The following is a 23,537-nucleotide window of genomic DNA, read 5'->3' as shown; positions in this document are numbered from 1 at the left end:
GAACTCTAATCAGTTAAATAGCATACGTTATTAGTTGGTGAGGTTAACAACAGCCGTACTTTGTTGAACTAACGTGGTTCAAACGATGAGACCATATGAAACAGTCTTTACTAGCTTATTCGTTTCCACAAAAATGCAGCACAAATAAGCAAGCATTTTAACGTTTTACATACAGTAATCTACAATTATTGTTCAATCGCTGGAGTGTTTTTTTATGTTTTTAATGCCTTTAAAATATGTAGTTTTGTGAACACGGACGAAGAAACGCCAGCCCCGAAGCTCATCCGTAAACCACATAAAACAGCTCATATGCGCTTAATATAGCTCTTTAAAATGATATTCTGTTTGCATTGTGTACAGTCGCTGGAGTGTTTTTATTTAAATGCTTTTAAAAGAGGCTTCGTGGTGTAGTTCGCAGACCGAGAGCTCGGAGCCTTGACTCTCATCCCAGCTAACACAATTACGTCGTGACGACGTTACTGGACCGGACCATATTCGTAGCAGCGACGTACCAAATAACGTGCCAGCGACGTAACTTTGTGATTCCCATATTCGTCGTAGCGACGTTATTTGGTACGTTGCTGGAACGTGATGAGTACGTCTCCACGACCAAACTGGCACGTCGTGAGCACGTTACTATAAAGGACCACATTGGTCGCGGCGACGTTCCAAATAACGTACCAGCGACGTAACTTTGTGATTCCCATATTCGTCGTAGCGACGTTATTGCGTTACGTTGCTAGGACGTGGCAAGTACGTCCTAACGACCAAACTAGCACCTTCCCAGTATTTTTAATATTTGCTTCTCACCTTTAGTCCTGTCCGAGGATGTGTTCCTACCACCTTGAAATCAGTATATAATGACAAACTCAAACATTTTCTGCTGTAAAAAACAAACACTAAATCCTTGTTTTCAAATTGTTGTAGTTTTTGTAAATATATTCACTGCATACATGCAAACCAATGCAAAATCATTAAATTCCAACAGAAAATCAGCAAAAACACAGTGCATTCATTTATTAAATCACCATTTATTCAGTTATTTTCTACATATACTAAGCCATTGCATTTTAAACATGACACCTATTATTTAACCATGTAAAGTGTAGCCAAGTCATTAGCACAGATAATTGAACACATCACATAAAGTACATAGTAATCAAAGAATAATACAACCACTGATTAAAATGTTTTACTTTTACTGAAAAAGATTAAATATTTATATGATGGGTATAGTATAGTAATAGTTATCAGTAGCCTACTCTTATTAACACAACTCCCCTAGTTTGGTACAAAAATACTGATACAAAGATAGAAACAATTCAGTAGTGATTTCTGTATTACTTTACGTTCATTTGTTTTCTGAGTGTCCTGTGTATGAAACACCTGCTACAAATATCTGGTGGTGAAGTGCTGTAATACTGCTTCACTCTCAGAAGCAAAACCTAAACAATTACTAAAGGACCGTAATTCTTCTCAGAAGATAACAGAAATAAAGAAAATAGCAACATTAATAAACGGTAAGAGCATGTTAATATAACAATGTAGAGATTACATCTCCCCTGTATTAGGCCCACCCAAAAAACATACAGTAAATGAGCCTGTTGACTTTTTCAGAAAAATCTGAGATCTGTCCCCAGCTGTGGAGAAGACTCTTTGCTGAGAATTTAGGTTCTGGACAGTTGTGAGAGAAAAAGAAGAATGTCTTTCTTACCACAGCAGCAGAAGGTACTCTCTTCTGAAGAAAGGATAGGAGGGTGACACTTCACTCTTGATCTACTCTTGGAGATTTGATGAGGAGTTTTGCTAAAGAATAAGGTTCCTGCTCAGCACTTGGTCTTATTCAGCAAAGAGTACCTCTAATGCAGTGCCACATACTCCAGATTCTTTGCAAACTTGAAACTTTTAATAAAATTGACCATATTATTGTAGTCAGGTTTATTGTTTTTATTATAACACATGGCATATGTATGAGGAAATTATGTCAAAGGTGTTTTTCTTCCTCTTCGCTATCCTGAGGCTGTACTGTCAATATCCTTCTCTGGCAGCTGAAAGGGAGAATAACCTCGTTAATGTTGCTACTGTATGTACACACAACCAGTCAAAATCTGCAGTCTTTCAGTGTTTTTTAATGTTTTTCGACACACCAAAGCTATATTTATATTTAACTTACAATACAATAATAGTGTGAAATATTTTAATTTAAAATACGTTTTCTGTTGTTTTTCAAATAGACTTTAAAATGCATTTCTTTCCTGTGAGGCAAAGGTGAATTTTTCAGTAGCCTTTACTCCAGTCTTCAGTTTCACATGATCATTCTCATATGATTTGATGCTCAAAAAACATTTTTGATTATTATCAATGTTGAAAACAGTTGTGCTACTTAATATTTCTGTGTAAACTGTGATTTTTTTTAGGATAATTTTATAAATACATAGTTAAGGTTTAAAACCTTTTTTTTTTTTACTTTTGTAACATTATAAATGTTTTTACTACCACTTCAGATCAGTTTAATGCATCCTTGCTATTAAGGTCTTCATAAAGAAAAAAAAAACTTAAGTGACTCCAACCTAGTGTACACAACTAAATTGGGCAACACAGCATATTAGAATGATTTTGAACACTTACAACTGGAGTATTGATGCTGAAAATTCAGCTTTGAATTTAAATGAAGACACATCTTGTAATAAACAATGCACAGATTGCAAAGAACTTACATTCTGATGATTACTTCATTTTCCTCACGGCTGCCTTCCTCAGTCATTCCTAGGCCTTCTCATTTTTCACCTTTCCCTTGAATCCACATAAAATATAAATAAAACTAATTAACCAATTAATTTTATAGACAGTTTGAATACGTTTGTATAAAACTGCAAATCTTCCTTTTAAAATCAGTTATTCTCCAGCTTCTAAAGGAAAGGCACAATCTGTAGCCATGTTCACAGAGAATTTGATCTTACTATTAGGTGTCCTGGCTAGGGGATTTAGCTTAAAACCTATTCACGAAATTCTTAAGAGTCCACAATAACCAAAAAGAGGGATACGTCATTTGCATTGACTTTTTTTCTTTGTTAAATTTCCACACTTAGCATGGGTTGGAGCTCTTAATACAAAGTGCACCAGATAGAAAAAAAATAGTTTAAAATGTACAGTACATACTTTTGTACACTAGACCATGCCCCCAGACAGACGAAGGTCCAGCCCCCAAAGTCTCAAACAAATCCTGTGGGAAACACAGCAAAGTGATGTGGTTGTGTATGATTTAGAAATAGGGGAGTCTTACATTGGTCAAATTCAGGCCAACTCAAATATTTTTTAAACATGTTTAAAAATGATCAGGAGCACAGGAGGTGCTCATGAAGGCAGTGGTTTACAATTGTGGTCCAGGTGACCCACAGCACTGCACATTTTGTATGTCTCTCTTGTTAAACCCACCTTCTTCAGATCATCAGCTCCTTAAGAAAGAGCTTCATGAACAAATCTGTCAGTAAAAAGAGATGTGCAAAAATGTATAGTGCTGTGTGTCCCCAGGTCCAGGTTTGAAAACCACTGTTGTAAGGTACCATGACATATGACAATCATATGAGCATCAACAATTTAAAAAAAAATGTCTCCTGACTGAGGAAAAAACAAAATCATTCACAGGCTCTGGAATTAGACTATCAATTGATATCTACCTAGCTATGAGTAATTGAAATGATAAATCCAACCCTGTGGATTACCTGTCTCTCCTCCTGAACATTTTGTTGTGTGGGTCCAGGAAGGATACTGCAGCACAACTCCTTTAACCATGAGAAAATGCAGTTCCAGCATGTCTTCACATCCAGGACAACAGAAGGGTCAGGGAGGCCTGAATTATTAATATTTAAGCCACTGAAATCAATTTAAATCTATAGTTGTGCCTGAGCGACACTGAAACAATGAGGTTTAGTTTTTTACCGAGGATTTTCTGGGTTCTTCTGAACACAGTCTTCATGATGGATGATCTCTTGATCCTGGATCCTTTCTGCAATACACTTAGAGATGGTTTGAATGTCATGTGGTTGTGTCTAAACTACAAATAGCAGCACCATTAGTCCTGTTGCTTTATATATATTTTTTGGTACACTCAAAAAAATGAACTTTCACTATTGTTAGTTTTACTACACCCACCCTTGTACACTGTACATAAAAAATGCAAGTAACTAAATTAACACAAGTTAACTATGTTATTTCTACAAAAATGTTGTACTGTAGGCTTTACTTAATAAGGGTTTGATTGGACAACTTAACATTGTAGAGTAAAACGCAAAACCCCATGAAATTTGATCTTTGCGGATACCGTAGCTGCTCATTTGGAGGCGGAGCAACAGAGGAGAAAGCGCGAAGCTTGAGAAGGACAAGATGGTGACTTTTTCAGGTATGAATATTTCATAGATACTTTACCATCCTGTTAAATACCGTCAGGAAATAGTGATGTAGCTGTACACATAGTAAGATTAATTTAAGATATTGGTGTATTTCTGAGTTTAAAAATGTATTATTTGTATGCAGTGATGCTAACTAATGTTTCTCTAGGCAAGCATGTGGCAGTGCAAGAACTGCAAAATATCAGTCTTGACTAGATCACATTGTTGAAACACTATATATAGCAATAAATAACGCTGTACATAGCAAACTTTTATAGCAATTAAGTTAAGCTCTAGGTACAACGAACACTATTGATCTTTTGAATTGGAACCGCATTAAAGGAATGTTTTATTTATAGCGTTGGGTGAATTGGCAGATCGTTATCCACTCTTTGATTATAACGTTTGTGCTATCCATATACGTGCTGCATAATCAGTTTTTTCTCTTTTAGAGTGATGGATCAAACAGAAAATGACTGGGTTACCGTAGCCGTTCACTTGGAGGCGGAGTAACAGAAGAGAACGGGAGATAGCAAAAAGTGCGAATATTGAGAAGTCAGTGACTTTGTCAGGTATGAATATCTCATAATTCTTTACCATCCTGTTAAATAGTTGTTAAACGAGGTTTGTTATGTGAATTTATGATGCTTGTAAATAAATTTCACTTTAAAATGGTGTTTTGTCATTGTCCATTCTTAATGTCTCTACTCTTCTACAGAATGAGACCATCCCAACTCGGAGAGCTTGCATTCTCAGAGCACTTTCTGTGTATCTTAATGAAGACTAGGGAAACCTCATGAAGGAGTATGCAGTAAGTGTTCTCAGCTCTCTGCACTTCAGTTTTTTTTGTTGGTTTTTTTTTGTGAATATTTAAAGTTTCCCCCTTCACTAGACATAAAAAACAGGGCTCGTATATGGTCAATCCACATTTTATAGTCAAGAAATATAGATACGTTTATTTAGGGTTGGCAGAAGTACCGACTTCAGTACCACATAGTACTGAAACTGTGATGATAGCAGCATTTCTGGGAATTTTGAGCATTGTTGAGCGGATTCACAAACACCATTGTTGGCCATAGTGTTCATGTGCTCGACAGATCACTGTGATTGGCTGCAATGATCATTGCTTCACACTCTTCACTGAGTACTTGCACAGATTACACTCCCACATGGTAGCCTTTGTAAACCATGTCTCTCAAAAGATTTGTCTAAGCATATGTATATATTATGGAACCTCTGACTGATCCGCAGATAGATGTGGCTTTTTAAAAGTTCCGCTGTGCTAATCTGTGTGAGCGCTCTGTGAAAAACGTGAAGTGATGATCATCGTAGCCAATCACAGTCATATTTGTTGAGCACATGAAACCTATGGCCAATCAGCCGTGTTTTAAAATCTGCAAAAAATTATTGCAGGAAACGCTCGTGCTGAAACCTGTACTTTTGACAACCCTAACAAGCACAGTAGAGTAATGTTTAAATAGAAGAACTTAAACCGAGTTGCTTGGTAAGTAACTCGGGTGTAGTTGTGATAGCATTAATAGTGCTTGATGGTACCTTGGTATCTAGATTTTTTTTCTTTTTCTTGGGCAACTCATTAAGGAATGGACAGTTGATACAAAATTCTGAGGTTATTTTATTTTTATGGATGGATGTATTACTAAGTATTTTTTTTTCTTTCTATTGTTATGTTTACAACCTGCATTTTTGATGCAATTAAAGTGACTGAACAGTGTTACTGTTTTTGTGTTTTTTTAGGACACAGACTTTAAGAATTCAGAGAGAGACTTGGCCAATACTGTAATTGGAGTTTACATCGTCAGACCTGAAGATGCAGAAGCCTGTGACCCACCATCAGATGTTGGACAGATTGTTGAGGGAGTGAAGGTCACCAAGGCTTGTGCTCTTTTTTTTTTTTAGGAGTCATTTACAGCTTGAATCTGTTATCCAGCAGACCTGAAGTACACTTAAGTTTTTACAGAAAGTGATGCTGAAACTTAATGCTCAGAAATACAGGTTCTCAAGAGCAAACTGGTTGGTTGAATCGTTACAATTTCTCTTTCATTTGTACAGAATGAAGATGCTTTTTTTGTGTGTGAAGAGCAATTTGTTTCTGGTTTTAAAATTAGGGTCCAGTTTTAATATAACCTGTTGATGGGACCAAAATTTGAAATGGAGTTCTGCAGTTTTTTTGAGGCATGCCGCCTTGCTTGAGCAAATGTTTTGTGTGTATGAACTGTGAAGTTTTAAGAACGGTTTAAAAAAAAAAAAAAAATGTTGTTTACAAGATTAATCTCAGTTGCAATCTTTTCTTTACCAATGGCTCAAACTGAAATATCAAAAATGATCACTGTAGCATTTTGTGACAGCCTTTTCAGTCTTGAATTATAATTTTTTGTAACTCTTATTTAAGCTGTTAAGCTGAAATATCATCATTCATATCATCATTTTAGGGCATGCTGCTTTATTTCAAAAGACATTTCATTCATTTTTATTTAAGTAAGATTATTATAAATTCTTAATACCAGTTGCACTTTAAAAGACCTTGTGAAGAATGTTTACTGTTTCATTATTGATGTTGTAGTGTATTTGTTTCAAAGGACCTGTGAAATTGCAATTGTTTTACAATTCTTAGCACTTGTATGTTGCAAAACTTTGCAAATAAAATACATTTTCTGAAAATATGCTTGATTATTTAAGTTTTACACTTGTAGAGCAAATACATAAAGTTAATAAAATCAATAAAGAACATGTTCACCTTACATATTAAAAGTTCATAATTGTAACATAACATTACTACATAAAATGTACATATAACTAAAATGTAATAGTGACAAATCTGAAAGGGTTATATGCACTTAGAAATATTTTGTCAACTTTACTAGAATTTCTTTTGTTCATTCAACTATATTGTTACTTGTAGAAACTACTTAACATGCTTGCGTGGAACCACTTGACACTCTTTTTTTATGTAAGTCCAACAAATCATTTTTTTGAGTGTACTGAACAAGTCAGGAACCAAATCAGTAAGTTACCTGTACTTGATACCCATCCCTGATCATAATCATGGTTGTCGTGTTGCTGCTGCCCAGACTCTCTCTCCACCTGTTATTAAAAAAGTATGTTAGTTTTGAATAAAACATTGATAAAACAATGAACAAAGAATAAAGCATCCATTCAAACTACTACTTAAAAAAATAGGCTCAATACATTTAGTGCAATAATATGAAAAATTATCCAGAGACCAGCTTTGAGGACGTGCCCACGACGTTTCTGGGACCTTAGCCAAAATCCTTAAACTACTACGTAGTATCAATGAACATCATTTCTAATAAGCAACTCACTGAATGACTCAACTGGTTCACTGGCAGTAAGGACATAAAATAGTAAACTATTTGTTGGATACATATTTGTTAAAACTAAACTATCAGATCTGTTTGTCAATGAAAAGTCACTAGCATAAAAATTATGCAAGTTATGTAACGTTATGTAAAAATGTTGTATGTAAAAACCAATAACATGTAACGAGCAAATTACACCATTTACAGGCCTGTTAATCGACAGGAAAGCAGGACATTATTAATCCCACATACACTGAATGGGATTTCGGCAGCCTCGGTCTAATTAAAAGTTTATATAACATCAGTGGTTTGAATTTAAGTTTACAATACGGCTAGGCTAGCATGAGCATAGTCAGATGCGAACGACAAGCAGTCAACGTTACTATGGTAGAGGTTAAAATAATTTTTAAAAAAATGAATACTGTATAGTGTATCGTGGGTAAATTTCAAACTAGACTAAAAATAAGGTATAACATTGTAATTTAGGATTTTAAAAGTTAACTTAACGTTACCACAGACCGCATCCAGAACTAAGCTAATTAACGTTAACATTAACCAAACAGGGCATTTATTTATTAAATTAATATAGAAAACCTCCAAAAACACAAAACACTACTTATCTTACGTGTCATCTAACGTTATATCAGCAAAAAAGTATGAATAAGAGTAGATTTTAAGCGCTTACCTTTTCCTTCTCGTCCGTCTTCTGGAAGTTGACCGTTAATGACGGGCACGCGCACGGCGCACTTACGCAGCACTCAGAAAGTGACGTGCGCTGGTTTTAACATTTGTCCCGTTCCCCCTTTCAATAAACCATTCACAACCATAAATTATCACCATTTGCTAAGCAAACTATTTGGTTTTTGTTTTGCCATTAATTTGATGACAAACATTTCTATATTTTAAATGACGGGTTATACTTATATAATAATTCATTCCATCATGCAAAATGCTTGACGAATTCAGTATATTCCCCATATTATAGGCTATTAAAACGGTTTACACCTTTAAAAATAAGCTTAATACATGTAGTGCAATAATATGAAAAGATAGTTGGAGACCTGCTGACCACGTCGCTATAACGTTTCCCACGCGACCAACCAGCGACGTCTTTTAAGGACGTGCCTACGACGTTTCTGGGACGTTAGCCAAAATTCAAAAATATGGAACCTTACCACAACGTCCTCACGACGTTGTCATAAAGTAATGTCGCGCTGACCAAATGACGACCAACTGGCGACGTCCTCACAACGTACTGTGTTTGCTGGGTTTAACCTAAATATAAATGATTTTATTCAGTATTTTTGTGCGTCCTCTATAAAGCACCATTTATGAGTAGTGCGCATGCGCACAAATGCCTAAGGGAACTTTCGGAGTATAAGAGGGAAACTGTGCTAAATCAAACACAAAATACAGCGAAATGACAGGGAACAAAAAATATTAAGTGAGTGATTAGGTGCTTTGTTCAATACAGTTGCATTTTTTGAGAACTCTAATCAGTTAAATAGCATACGTTATTAGTTGGTGAGGTTAACAACAGCCGTACTTTGTTGAACTAACGTGGTTCAAACGATGAGACCATATGAAACAGTCTTTACTAGCTTATTCGTTTCCACAAAAATGCAGCACAAATAAGCAAGCATTTTAACGTTTTACATACAGTAATCTACAATTATTGTTCAATCGCTGGAGTGTTTTTTTTATGTTTTTAATGCCTTTAAAATATGTAGTTTTGTGAACACGGACGAAGAAACGCCAGCCCCGAAGCTCATCCGTAAACCACATAAAACAGCTCATATGCGCTTAATATAGCTCTTTAAAATGATATTCTGTTTGCATTGTGTACAGTCGCTGGAGTGTTTTTATTTAAATGCTTTTAAAAGAGGCTTCGTGATGTAGTTCGCAGACCGAGAGCTCGGAGCCTTGACTCTCATGTCAGTACAACAGAAAACACTGGCTGAAGGCAGCTCTCTCCGTTTTAAATGAAACTGCTTGTGTAGTACCCTCACCGCCTGATGAGGGGAAATAAACAGTTAAGAAAAAAAACACAAGAGACGGAGCTGCTGCGTCTTCTTCTGAAGCTGTGTATTAATTGAGCAACATGCAAAAAGTATTTCCTTTTTACAACATCTGACATCACAAATAGCAATCAGTGACAATTAACAGGAATGTAACATTAACTTGTTCATGTTGAATGTTTTTCTGTATAAAAACAGGGGAAATAAAATACAGCTTTCATTCAATTAGTGTTTCTCACATTTTATGAATGGTTATGAAACAAATACTCTTTAAAAACAGTTAAAACACAGATAACGTACAACTTACTGTAGTAACATTTCTTGTCACCCGAATTAACTGATAGCATATTTAATTACTTTAGTCAGAAAAGTATGGCCACGACCGCATCGTCTCCGATTAGCATAACTAGCCGAAATGGTATAACGCTCCAACACTCGGTAACAACTCATACAACACTATAAACAATGACATTCATATCACAAACTGCTGTTTGCATGTTTAAGACAACTTCAGTGCATGTATGTACACTCCATACCTGATGAGGGGAAATAAACAGTTAAGAAAAAAACCACAAGAGACGGAGCTGCTGCGTCTTCTTCTGAAGCTGTGTATTAATTGAGCAGCATGCCCCTCCCCCCACAGGCGAACACTGGCGAACAAGGCAAGCTAATTAAATGATCACTCACAAACTTCAGCATCAATCGTCAAAGACAAGATATTCCCTTTTACACACTAATAGGTATGTGCAAAAAATATTACATTTAATATGATTTATAATTTTTACCTTACTCCATTCGTTTACTTTCATTTTTATAACCACCACACTTGCAAACACCTGAATTTAGCTCTTGGTGTGTTCTAAGGGGTTGACTGAATGAAATCGCTGGAACATTTAAATTTTAAAAGGCCGTATTTATTTTCATTTTCCGCTCCACCCCTTCAGTGGAGTGGAATGGCTTAAACTGGGCATTATTTTTCGTACGTGACCTGTGGTTAGAAGCATTGTTTCTTGTTAGCAAGACATATGGCTTAATAAATTATGTTCTTGGGCATAATTTGCAAGCTAACAGGCAGTACAAGCTATGACCTACGTTTAACCTAAATATAAATGATTTTATTCAGTATTTTTGTGCGTCCTCTATAAAGCACCATTTATGAGTAGTGCGCATGCGCACAAATGCCTAAGGGAACTTTCGGAGTATAAGAGGGAAACTGTGCTAAATCAAACACAAAATACAGCGAAATGACAGGGAACAAAAAATATTAAGTGAGTGATTAGGTGCTTTGTTCAATACAGTTGCATTTTTTGAGAACTCTAATCAGTTAAATAGCATACGTTATTAGTTGGTGAGGTTAACAACAGCCGTACTTTGTTGAACTAACGTGGTTCAAACGATGAGACCATATGAAACAGTCTTTACTAGCTTATTCGTTTCCACAAAAATGCAGCACAAATAAGCAAGCATTTTAACGTTTTACATACAGTAATCTACAATTATTGTTCAATCGCTGGAGTGTTTTTTTATGTTTTTAATGCCTTTAAAATATGTAGTTTTGTGAACACGGACGAAGAAACGCCAGCCCCGAAGCTCATCCGTAAACCACATGAAACAGCTCATATGCGCTTAATATAGCTCTTTAAAATGATATTCTGTTTGCATTGTGTACAGTCGCTGGAGTGTTTTTATTTAAATGCTTTTAAAAGAGGCTTCGTGATGTAGTTCGCAGACCGAGAGCTCGGAGCCTTGACTCTCATGTCAGTACAACAGAAAACACTGGCTGAAGGCAGCTCTCTCCGTTTTAAATGAAACTGCTTGTGTAGTACCCTCACCGCCTGATGAGGGGAAATAAACAGTTAAGAAAAAAAACACAAGAGACGGAGCTGCTGCGTCTTCTTCTGAAGCTGTGTATTAATTGAGCAACATGCAAAAAGTATTTCCTTTTTACAACATCTGACATCACAAATAGCAATCAGTGACAATTAACAGGAATGTAACATTAACTTGTTCATGTTGAATGTTTTTCTGTATAAAAACAGGGGAAATAAAATACAGCTTTCATTCAATTAGTGTTTCTCACATTTTATGAATGGTTATGAAACAAATACTCTTTAAAAACAGTTAAAACACAGATAACGTACAACTTACTGTAGTAACATTTCTTGTCACCCGAATTAACTGATAGCATATTTAATTACTTTAGTCAGAAAAGTATGGCCACGACCGCATCGTCTCCGATTAGCATAACTAGCCGAAATGGTATAACGCTCCAACACTCGGTAACAACTCATACAACACTATAAACAATGACATTCATATCACAAACTGCTGTTTGCATGTTTAAGACAACTTCAGTGCATGTATGTACACTCCATACCTGATGAGGGGAAATAAACAGTTAAGAAAAAAACCACAAGAGACGGAGCTGCTGCGTCTTCTTCTGAAGCTGTGTATTAATTGAGCAGCATGCCCCTCCCCCCACAGGCGAACACTCGCGAACAAGGCAAGCTAATTAAATGATCACTCACAAACTTCAGCATCAATCGTCAAAGACAAGATATTCCCTTTTACACACTAATAGGTATGTGCAAAAAATATTACATTTAATATGATTTATAATTTTTACCTTACTCCATTCGTTTACTTTCATTTTTATAACCACCACACTTGCAAACACCTGAATTTAGCTCTTGGTGTGTTCTAAGGGGTTGACTGAATGAAATCGCTGGAACATTTAAATTTTAAAAGGCCGTATTTATTTTCATTTTCCGCTCCACCCCTTCAGTGGAGTGGAATGGCTTAAACTGGGCATTATTTTTCGTACGTGACCTGTGGTTAGAAGCATTGTTTCTTGTTAGCAAGACATATGGCTTAATAAATTATGTTCTTGGGCATAATTTGCAAGCTAACAGGCAGTACAAGCTATGACCTACGTTTAACCTAAATATAAATGATTTTATTCAGTATTTTTGTGCGTCCTCTATAAAGCACCATTTATGAGTAGTGCGCATGCGCACAAATGCCTAAGGGAACTTTCGGAGTATAAGAGGGAAACTGTGCTAAATCAAACACAAAATACAGCGAAATGACAGGGAACAAAAAATATCAAGTGAGTGATTAGGTGCTTTGTTCAATACAGTTGCATTTTTTGAGAACTCTAATCAGTTAAATAGCATACGTTATTAGTTGGTGAGGTTAACAACAGCCGTACTTTGTTGAACTAACGTGGTTCAAACGATGAGACCATATGAAACAGTCTTTACTAGCTTATTCGTTTCCACAAAAATGCAGCACAAATAAGCAAGCATTTTAACGTTTTACATACAGTAATCTACAATTATTGTTCAATCGCTGGAGTGTTTTTTTATGTTTTTAATGCCTTTAAAATATGTAGTTTTGTGAACACGGACGAAGAAACGCCAGCCCCGAAGCTCATCCGTAAACCACATAAAACAGCTCATATGCGCTTAATATAGCTCTTTAAAATGATATTCTGTTTGCATTGTGTACAGTCGCTGGAGTGTTTTTATTTAAATGCTTTTAAAAGAGGCTTCGTGATGTAGTTCGCAGACCGAGAGCTCGGAGCCTTGACTCTCATGTCAGTACAACAGAAAACACTGGCTGAAGGCAGCTCTCTCCGTTTTAAATGAAACTGCTTGTGTAGTACCCTCACCGCCTGATGAGGGGAAATAAACAGTTAAGAAAAAAAACACAAGAGACGGAGCTGCTGCGTCTTCTTCTGAAGCTGTGTATTAATTGAGCAACATGCAAAAAGTATTTCCTTTTTACAACATCTGACATCACAAATAGCAATCAGTGACAATTAACAGGAATGTAACATTAACTTGTTCATGTTGAATGTTTTTCTGTATAAAAACAGGGGAAATAAAATACAGCTTTCATTCAATTAGTGTTTCTCACATTTTATGAATGGTTATGAAACAAATACTCTTTAAAAACAGTTAAAACACAGATAACGTACAACTTACTGTAGTAACATTTCTTGTCACCCGAATTAACTGATAGCATATTTAATTACTTTAGTCAGAAAAGTATGGCCACGACCGCATCGTCTCCGATTAGCATAACTAGCCGAAATGGTATAACGCTCCAACACTCGGTAACAACTCATACAACACTATAAACAATGACATTCATATCACAAACTGCTGTTTGCATGTTTAAGACAACTTCAGTGCATGTATGTACACTCCATACCTGATGAGGGGAAATAAACAGTTAAGAAAAAAACCACAAGAGACGGAGCTGCTGCGTCTTCTTCTGAAGCTGTGTATTAATTGAGCAGCATGCCCCTCCCCCCACAGGCGAACACTCGCGAACAAGGCAAGCTAATTAAATGATCACTCACAAACTTCAGCATCAATCGTCAAAGACAAGATATTCCCTTTTACACACTAATAGGTATGTGCAAAAAATATTACATTTAATATGATTTATAATTTTTACCTTACTCCATTCGTTTACTTTCATTTTTATAACCACCACACTTGCAAACACCTGAATTTAGCTCTTGGTGTGTTCTAAGGGGTTGACTGAATGAAATCGCTGGAACATTTAAATTTTAAAAGGCCGTATTTATTTTCATTTTCCGCTCCACCCCTTCAGTGGAGTGGAATGGCTTAAACTGGGCATTATTTTTCGTACGTGACCTGTGGTTAGAAGCATTGTTTCTTGTTAGCAAGACATATGGCTTAATAAATTATGTTCTTGGGCATAATTTGCAAGCTAACAGGCAGTACAAGCTATGACCTACGTTTAACCTAAATATAAATGATTTTATTCAGTATTTTTGTGCGTCCTCTATAAAGCACCATTTATGAGTAGTGCGCATGCGCACAAATGCCTAAGGGAACTTTCGGAGTATAAGAGGGAAACTGTGCTAAATCAAACACAAAATACAGCGAAATGACAGGGAACAAAAAATATTAAGTGAGTGATTAGGTGCTTTGTTCAATACAGTTGCATTTTTTGAGAACTCTAATCAGTTAAATAGCATACGTCATTAGTTGGTGAGGTTAACAACAGCCGTACTTTGTTGAACTAACGTGGTTCAAACGATGAGACCATATGAAACAGTCTTTACTAGCTTATTCGTTTCCACAAAAATGCAGCACAAATAAGCAAGCATTTTAACGTTTTACATACAGTAATTATGTTGGCTTGGAGAAGCCAACATATTGTTATGCTATTTAAACTTATTATTATTATTAAACTTCTTCTGAGACTAAAATTCTATACGCTACTCCTCCTAGAGCTTTAAGGCTACAAGCCCCAAACTCGGCGGAGCCCTGGGCCCTGGTCACCAAAGTGTTGCTATATCTTTTTGGAATGATCAGACTTACAGTTGATTTAATATTAATTTTTTTACATGAAAAATTTCTATGGGATTTCAATGGGCTGAGAAAAAATGCGCCATCTAAAGGCGCAATACCTCTCCACTGAAGAGGCGGGACTCAAACCTCTTGCTTACAGTCACTCTGAAATCGGTGGAAATACAAATAAATACCGCCTTAAAAATTCTAATATTACAGCGATTTAACTCTAAATACCCATTAGAACATATCAACAGCTAAATTCAGTGGTTTGTGAGTAGTTCTTGTAAAAGAAAAGCTCGCACCCTTCAGCGCTTGTACAAGCCGTCAGCACTAGTCTTCTCTCTCTCTCGACATGTGCTCACAAACAACATAAATTGCACGAATTAGAACGCCTTTAAAATAAATATATTTCAGCGATTTGTTTGTAAATACCCATTAGAACACATCAACAAATCAGCCTTTTGTGATCTGTTTTATTTCAAAGTTAAAGCATTGTCTTCAGCAAATGTGTTATACAGACGAGCTTTCACGGCTCGGAGCTAACTTACCCGACTGAGAATTATGACTGCACGTCTTTTAAAAGCATTTAAATAAAAACACTCCAGCGATCCAACACAATAAATATACAAGAATATTTTAAAGAACTACCTTAGCTGCAAATGAGCTTTTCAGTTTCACAAACGAACATGTTACCGAGCTGAGACTTACTTTCACTTTGATTTCGGTGGAAAATGCATATAAATAACGCCTTTAAAATTACAATATTCCAGCCATTTAATTGTAAATACCCATTAGAACACATCAAGACCTGAATTCAGCTGTTTGAGCGAATTTATTGAAACCCCTAAGCATTTCCTTCACCGCGTACAGATTGCTTTCAACGAGTTTACATGGATACGAACGACAAAATTTGCACAAATTTGACCGCCTTTAAAATTACATTATTGCAGCGATTTCAGTCAACCCATTAGAAAATATCAACAGCTAAATGCAGTTGTTTGTGACTATTTTTTTTTCATACAGAAAGCGCTGCATTCAGCAGTGTGTTAGACATGAGCTCCGAGATGTCCGACTGAGAATTATACATGACTGCACGTCTTTTAAAGGCATTTAAATAAAAACACTCCAGCGATTCAACACAATAAATATAGAAGAATTTTTTAAAGACCTGCATTGGGTGCAAATGACGTTTTTCATAGGCTTAACTAACATGAGGTGCACGGCTGCATTTATGTGTCTGTTAACAAAGACATCATTTGCACGTCTTTTAAAGGTATTTTAATACAAACACTCCAGCGATTAAACACAATAATTGTAGAGTAATATATTACACAGCTTAAATGCTTGCTTATTAATGCTTTTAGGCTCAACCGCACAGCAACGCTTTCAAGCACGCGCTGCACACTTGTTGTATGGCAAGCCGTTTTAACCTAAAATACACATAAATCCACTATGGCAAGCTGTTTTAACCTAAAATATACTAAGCATTACTTATCGTAATAGCATTTTTACTAGCAACAATTCAATCAGAGAGCTCTAAGTGTTCTGGGCTGGACCTTTTGCCCGAAGGCTGCCCGGTTTGCTTCTCCAAGCCAACATTTAAAGTTTGTCATCGAACTTTAGCTTCTAGTCTACAATTATTGTTCAATCGCTGGAGTGTTTTTTTTATTTTTTTAATGCCTTTAAAATATGTAGTTTTGTGAACACGGACGAAGAAACGCCAGCCCCGAAGCTCATCCGTAAACCACATGAAACAGCTCATATGCGCTTAATATAGCTCTTTAAAATGATATTCTGTTTGCATTGTGTACAGTCGCTGGAGTGTTTTTATTTAAATGCTTTTAAAAGAGGCTTCGTGATGTAGTTCGCAGACCGAGAGCTCGGAGCCTTGACTCTCATGTCAGTACAACAGAAAACACTGGCTGAAGGCAGCTCTCTCCGTTTTAAATGAAACTGCTTGTGTAGTACCCTCACCGCCTGATGAGGGGAAATAAACAGTTAAGAAAAAAAACACAAGAGACGGAGCTGCTGCGTCTTCTTCTGAAGCTGTGTATTAATTGAGCAACATGCAAAAAGTATTTCCTTTTTACAACATCTGACATCACAAATAGCAATCAGTGACAATTAACAGGAATGTAACATTAACTTGTTCATGTTGAATGTTTTTCTGTATAAAAACAGGGGAAATAAAATACAGCTTTCATTCAATTAGTGTTTCTCACATTTTATGAATGGTTATGAAACAAATACTCTTTAAAAACAGTTAAAACACAGATAACGTACAACTTACTGTAGTAACATTTCTTGTCACCCGAATTAACTGATAGCATATTTAATTACTTTAGTCAGAAAAGTATGGCCACGACCGCATCGTCTCCGATTAGCATAACTAGCCGAAATGGTATAACGCTCCAACACTCGGTAACAACTCATACAACACTATAAACAATGACATTCATATCACAAACTGCTGTTTGCATGTTTAAGACAACTTCAGTGCATGTATGTACACTCCATACCTGATGAGGGGAAATAAACAGTTAAGAAAAAAACCACAAGAGACGGAGCTGCTGCGTCTTCTTCTGAAGCTGTGTATTAATTGAGCAGCATGCCCCTCCCCCCACAGGCGAACACTCGCGAACAAGGCAAGCTAATTAAATGATCACTCACAAACTTCAGCATCAATCGTCAAAGACAAGATATTCCCTTTTACACACTAATAGGTATGTGCAAAAAATATTACATTTAATATGATTTATAATTTTTACCTTACTCCATTCGTTTACTTTCATTTTTATAACCACCACACTTGCAAACACCTGAATTTAGCTCTTGGTGTGTTCTAAGGGGTTGACTGAATGAAATCGCTGGAACATTTAAATTTTAAAAGGCCGTATTTATTTTCATTTTCCGCTCCACCCCTTCAGTGGAGTGGAATGGCTTAAACTGGGCATTATTTTTCGTACGTGACCTGTGGTTAGAAGCATTGTTTCTTGTTAGCAAGACATATGGCTTAATAAATTATGTTCTTGGGCATAATTTGCAAGCTAACAGGCAGTACAAGCTATGACCTACGTTTAACCTAAATATAAATGATTTTATTCAGTATTTTTGTGCGTCCTCTATAAAGCACCATTTATGAGTAGTGCGCATGCGCACAAATGCCTAAGGGAACTTTCGGAGTATAAGAGGGAAACTGTGCTAAATCAAACACAAAATACAGCGAAATGACAGGGAACAAAAAATATTAAGTGAGTGATTAGGTGCTTTGTTCAATACAGTTGCATTTTTTGAGAACTCTAATCAGTTAAATAGCATACGTCATTAGTTGGTGAGGTTAACAACAGCCGTACTTTGTTGAACTAACGTGGTTCAAACGATGAGACCATATGAAACAGTCTTTACTAGCTTATTCGTTTCCACAAAAATGCAGCACAAATAAGCAAGCATTTTAACGTTTTACATACAGTAATCTACAATTATTGTTCAATCGCTGGAGTGTTTTTTTTATTTTTTTAATGCCTTTAAAATATGTAGTTTTGTGAACACGGACGAAGAAACGCCAGCCCCGAAGCTCATCCGTAAACCACATGAAACAGCTCATATGCGCTTAATATAGCTCTTTAAAATGATATTCTGTTTGCATTGTGTACAGTCGCTGGAGTGTTTTTATTTAAATGCTTTTAAAAGAGGCTTCGTGATGTAGTTCGCAGACCGAGAGCTCGGAGCCTTGACTCTCATGTCAGTACAACAGAAAACACTGGCTGAAGGCAGCTCTCTCCGTTTTAAATGAAACTGCTTGCAAACACCTGAATTTAGCTCTTGGTGTGTTCTAAGGGGTTGACTGAATGAAATCGCTGGAACATTTAAATTTTAAAAGGCCGTATTTATTTTCATTTTCCGCTCCACCCCTTCAGTGGAGTGGAATGGCTTAAACTGGGCATTATTTTTCGTACGTGACCTGTGGTTAGAAGCATTGTTTCTTGTTAGCAAGACATATGGCTTAATAAATTATGTTCTTGGGCATAATTTGCAAGCTAACAGGCAGTACAAGCTATGACCTACGTTTAACCTAAATATAAATGATTTTATTCAGTATTTTTGTGCGTCCTCTATAAAGCACCATTTATGAGTAGTGCGCATGCGCACAAATGCCTAAGGGAACTTTCGGAGTATAAGAGGGAAACTGTGCTAAATCAAACACAAAATACAGCGAAATGACAGGGAACAAAAAATATTAAGTGAGTGATTAGGTGCTTTGTTCAATACAGTTGCATTTTTTGAGAACTCTAATCAGTTAAATAGCATACGTTATTAGTTGGTGAGGTTAACAACAGCCGTACTTTGTTGAACTAACGTGGTTCAAACGATGAGACCATATGAAACAGTCTTTACTAGCTTATTCGTTTCCACAAAAATGCAGCACAAATAAGCAAGCATTTTAACGTTTTACATACAGTAATCTACAATTATTGTTCAATCGCTGGAGTGTTTTTTTATGTTTTTAATGCCTTTAAAATATGTAGTTTTGTGAACACGGACGAAGAAACGCCAGCCCCGAAGCTCATCCGTAAACCACATAAAAACAGCTCATATGCGCTTAATATAGCTCTTTAAAATGATATTCTGTTTGCATTGTGTACAGTCGCTGGAGTGTTTTTATTTAAATGCTTTTAAAAGAGGCTTCGTGATGTAGTTCGCAGACCGAGAGCTCGGAGCCTTGACTCTCATGTCAGTACAACAGAAAACACTGGCTGAAGGCAGCTCTCTCCGTTTTAAATGAAACTGCTTGTGTAGTACCCTCACCGCCTGATGAGGGGAAATAAACAGTTAAGAAAAAAAACACAAGAGACGGAGCTGCTGCGTCTTCTTCTGAAGCTGTGTATTAATTGAGCAACATGCAAAAAGTATTTCCTTTTTACAACATCTGACATCACAAATAGCAATCAGTGACAATTAACAGGAATGTAACATTAACTTGTTCATGTTGAATGTTTTTCTGTATAAAAACAGGGGAAATAAAATACAGCTTTCATTCAATTAGTGTTTCTCACATTTTATGAATGGTTATGAAACAAATACTCTTTAAAAACAGTTAAAACACAGATAACGTACAACTTACTGTAGTAACATTTCTTGTCACCCGAATTAACTGATAGCATATTTAATTACTTTAGTCAGAAAAGTATGGCCACGACCGCATCGTCTCCGATTAGCATAACTAGCCGAAATGGTATAACGCTCCAACACTCGGTAACAACTCATACAACACTATAAACAATGACATTCATATCACAAACTGCTGTTTGCATGTTTAAGACAACTTCAGTGCATGTATGTACACTCCATACCTGATGAGGGGAAATAAACAGTTAAGAAAAAAACCACAAGAGACGGAGCTGCTGCGTCTTCTTCTGAAGCTGTGTATTAATTGAGCAGCATGCCCCTCCCCCCACAGGCGAACACTCGCGAACAAGGCAAGCTAATTAAATGATCACTCACAAACTTCAGCATCAATCGTCAAAGACAAGATATTCCCTTTTACACACTAATAGGTATGTGCAAAAAATATTACATTTAATATGATTTATAATTTTTACCTTACTCCATTCGTTTACTTTCATTTTTATAACCACCACACTTGCAAACACCTGAATTTAGCTCTTGGTGTGTTCTAAGGGGTTGACTGAATGAAATCGCTGGAACATTTAAATTTTAAAAGGCCGTATTTATTTTCATTTTCCGCTCCACCCCTTCAGTGGAGTGGAATGGCTTAAACTGGGCATTATTTTTCGTACGTGACCTGTGGTTAGAAGCATTGTTTCTTGTTAGCAAGACATATGGCTTAATAAATTATGTTCTTGGGCATAATTTGCAAGCTAACAGGCAGTACAAGCTATGACCTACGTTTAACCTAAATATAAATGATTTTATTCAGTATTTTTGTGCGTCCTCTATAAAGCACCATTTATGAGTAGTGCGCATGCGCACAAATGCCTAAGGGAACTTTCGGAGTATAAGAGGGAAACTGTGCTAAATCAAACACAAAATACAGCGAAATGACAGGGAACAAAAAATATTAAGTGAGTGATTAGGTGCTTTGTTCAATACAGTTGCATTTTTTGAGAACTCTAATCAGTTAAATAGCATACGTTATTAGTTGGTGAGGTTAACAACAGCCGTACTTTGTTGAACTAACGTGGTTCAAACGATGAGACCATATGAAACAGTCTTTACTAGCTTATTCGTTTCCACAAAAATGCAGCACAAATAAGCAAGCATTTTAACGTTTTACATACAGTAATCTACAATTATTGTTCAATCGCTGGAGTGTTTTTTTTATGTTTTTAATGCCTTTAAAATATGTAGTTTTGTGAACACGGACGAAGAAACGCCAGCCCCGAAGCTCATCCGTAAACCACATAAAACAGCTCATATGCGCTTAATATAGCTCTTTAAAATGATATTCTGTTTGCATTGTGTACAGTCGCTGGAGTGTTTTTATTTAAATGCTTTTAAAAGAGGCTTCGTGATGTAGTTCGCAGACCGAGAGCTCGGAGCCTTGACTCTCATGTCAGTACAACAGAAAACACTGGCTGAAGGCAGCTCTCTCCGTTTTAAATGAAACTGCTTGTGTAGTACCCTCACCGCCTGATGAGGGGAAATAAACAGTTAAGAAAAAAAACACAAGAGACGGAGCTGCTGCGTCTTCTTCTGAAGCTGTGTATTAATTGAGCAACATGCAAAAAGTATTTCCTTTTTACAACATCTGACATCACAAATAGCAATCAGTGACAATTAACAGGAATGTAACATTAACTTGTTCATGTTGTATGTTTTTCTGTATAAAAACAGGGGAAATAAAATACAGCTTTCATTCAATTAGTGTTTCTCACATTTTATGAATGGTTATGAAACAAATACTCTTTAAAAACAGTTAAAACACAGATAACGTACAACTTACTGTAGTAACATTTCTTGTCACCCGAATTAACTGATAGCATATTTAATTACTTTAGTCAGAAAAGTATGGCCACGACCGCATCGTCTCCGATTAGCATAACTAGCCGAAATGGTATAACGCTCCAACACTCGGTAACAACTCATACAACACTATAAACAATGACATTCATATCACAAACTGCTGTTTGCATGTTTAAGACAACTTCAGTGCATGTATGTACACTCCATACCTGATGAGGGGAAATAAACAGTTAAGAAAAAAACCACAAGAGACGGAGCTGCTGCGTCTTCTTCTGAAGCTGTGTATTAATTGAGCAGCATGCCCCTCCCCCCACAGGCGAACACTCGCGAACAAGGCAAGCTAATTAAATGATCACTCACAAACTTCAGCATCAATCGTCAAAGACAAGATATTCCCTTTTACACACTAATAGGTATGTGCAAAAAATATTACATTTAATATGATTTATAATTTTTACCTTACTCCATTCGTTTACTTTCATTTTTATAACCACCACACTTGCAAACACCTGAATTTAGCTCTTGGTGTGTTCTAAGGGGTTGACTGAATGAAATCGCTGGAACATTTAAATTTTAAAAGGCCGTATTTATTTTCATTTTCCGCTCCACCCCTTCAGTGGAGTGGAATGGCTTAAACTGGGCATTATTTTTCGTACGTGACCTGTGGTTAGAAGCATTGTTTCTTGTTAGCAAGACATATGGCTTAATAAATTATGTTCTTGGGCATAATTTGCAAGCTAACAGGCAGTACAAGCTATGACCTACGTTTAACCTAAATATAAATGATTTTATTCAGTATTTTTGTGCGTCCTCTATAAAGCACCATTTATGAGTAGTGCGCATGCGCACAAATGCCTAAGGGAACTTTCGGAGTATAAGAGGGAAACTGTGCTAAATCAAACACAAAATACAGCGAAATGACAGGGAACAAAAAATATTAAGTGAGTGATTAGGTGCTTTGTTCAATACAGTTGCATTTTTTGAGAACTCTAATCAGTTAAATAGCATACGTCATTAGTTGGTGAGGTTAACAACAGCCGTACTTTGTTGAACTAACGTGGTTCAAACGATGAGACCATATGAAACAGTCTTTACTAGCTTATTCGTTTCCACAAAAATGCAGCACAAATAAGCAAGCATTTTAACGTTTTACATACAGTAATCTACAATTATTGTTCAATCGCTGGAGTGTTTTTTTTATTTTTTTAATGCCTTTAAAATATGTAGTTTTGTGAACACGGACGAAGAAACGCCAGCCCCGAAGCTCATCCGTAAACCACATGAAACAGCTCATATGCGCTTAATATAGCTCTTTAAAATGATATTCTGTTTGCATTGTGTACAGTCGCTGGAGTGTTTTTATTTAAATGCTTTTAAAAGAGGCTTCGTGATGTAGTTCGCAGACCGAGAGCTCGGAGCCTTGACTCTCATGTCAGTACAACAGAAAACACTGGCTGAAGGCAGCTCTCTCCG

The 23,537-nt window shown here is 36.4% G+C and overlaps 1 protein-coding gene across 1 annotated transcript in view; it reads left to right on the top strand.

Annotated features, from left to right (window-relative positions):
- Nucleotides 1-5,184: 5,184 nt before the first annotated feature.
- LOC141325973 (echinoderm microtubule-associated protein-like 4) overlaps nucleotides 5,185-23,537 on the top strand; it is a 44,916-nt gene continuing 26,563 nt past the window's right edge. The window contains exons 1-3 of the mRNA XM_073834690.1: nucleotides 5,185-5,199; nucleotides 6,144-6,281; nucleotides 6,367-6,419. Of these exons, the coding sequence (XP_073690791.1) occupies nucleotides 5,185-5,199; nucleotides 6,144-6,281; nucleotides 6,367-6,419 (206 nt within the window). The remainder of the gene's footprint in view (nucleotides 5,200-6,143; nucleotides 6,282-6,366; nucleotides 6,420-23,537) is intronic.

The sequence above is a fragment of the Garra rufa genome, chromosome 2, assembly GCF_049309525.1.
Source record: "Garra rufa chromosome 2, GarRuf1.0, whole genome shotgun sequence".
In the NCBI taxonomy this organism is placed as follows: domain Eukaryota; kingdom Metazoa; phylum Chordata; class Actinopteri; order Cypriniformes; family Cyprinidae; genus Garra; species Garra rufa.
Note: the sequence above shows the minus strand (reverse complement) of the source record. Positions and strands in the feature narration are given on the sequence as shown.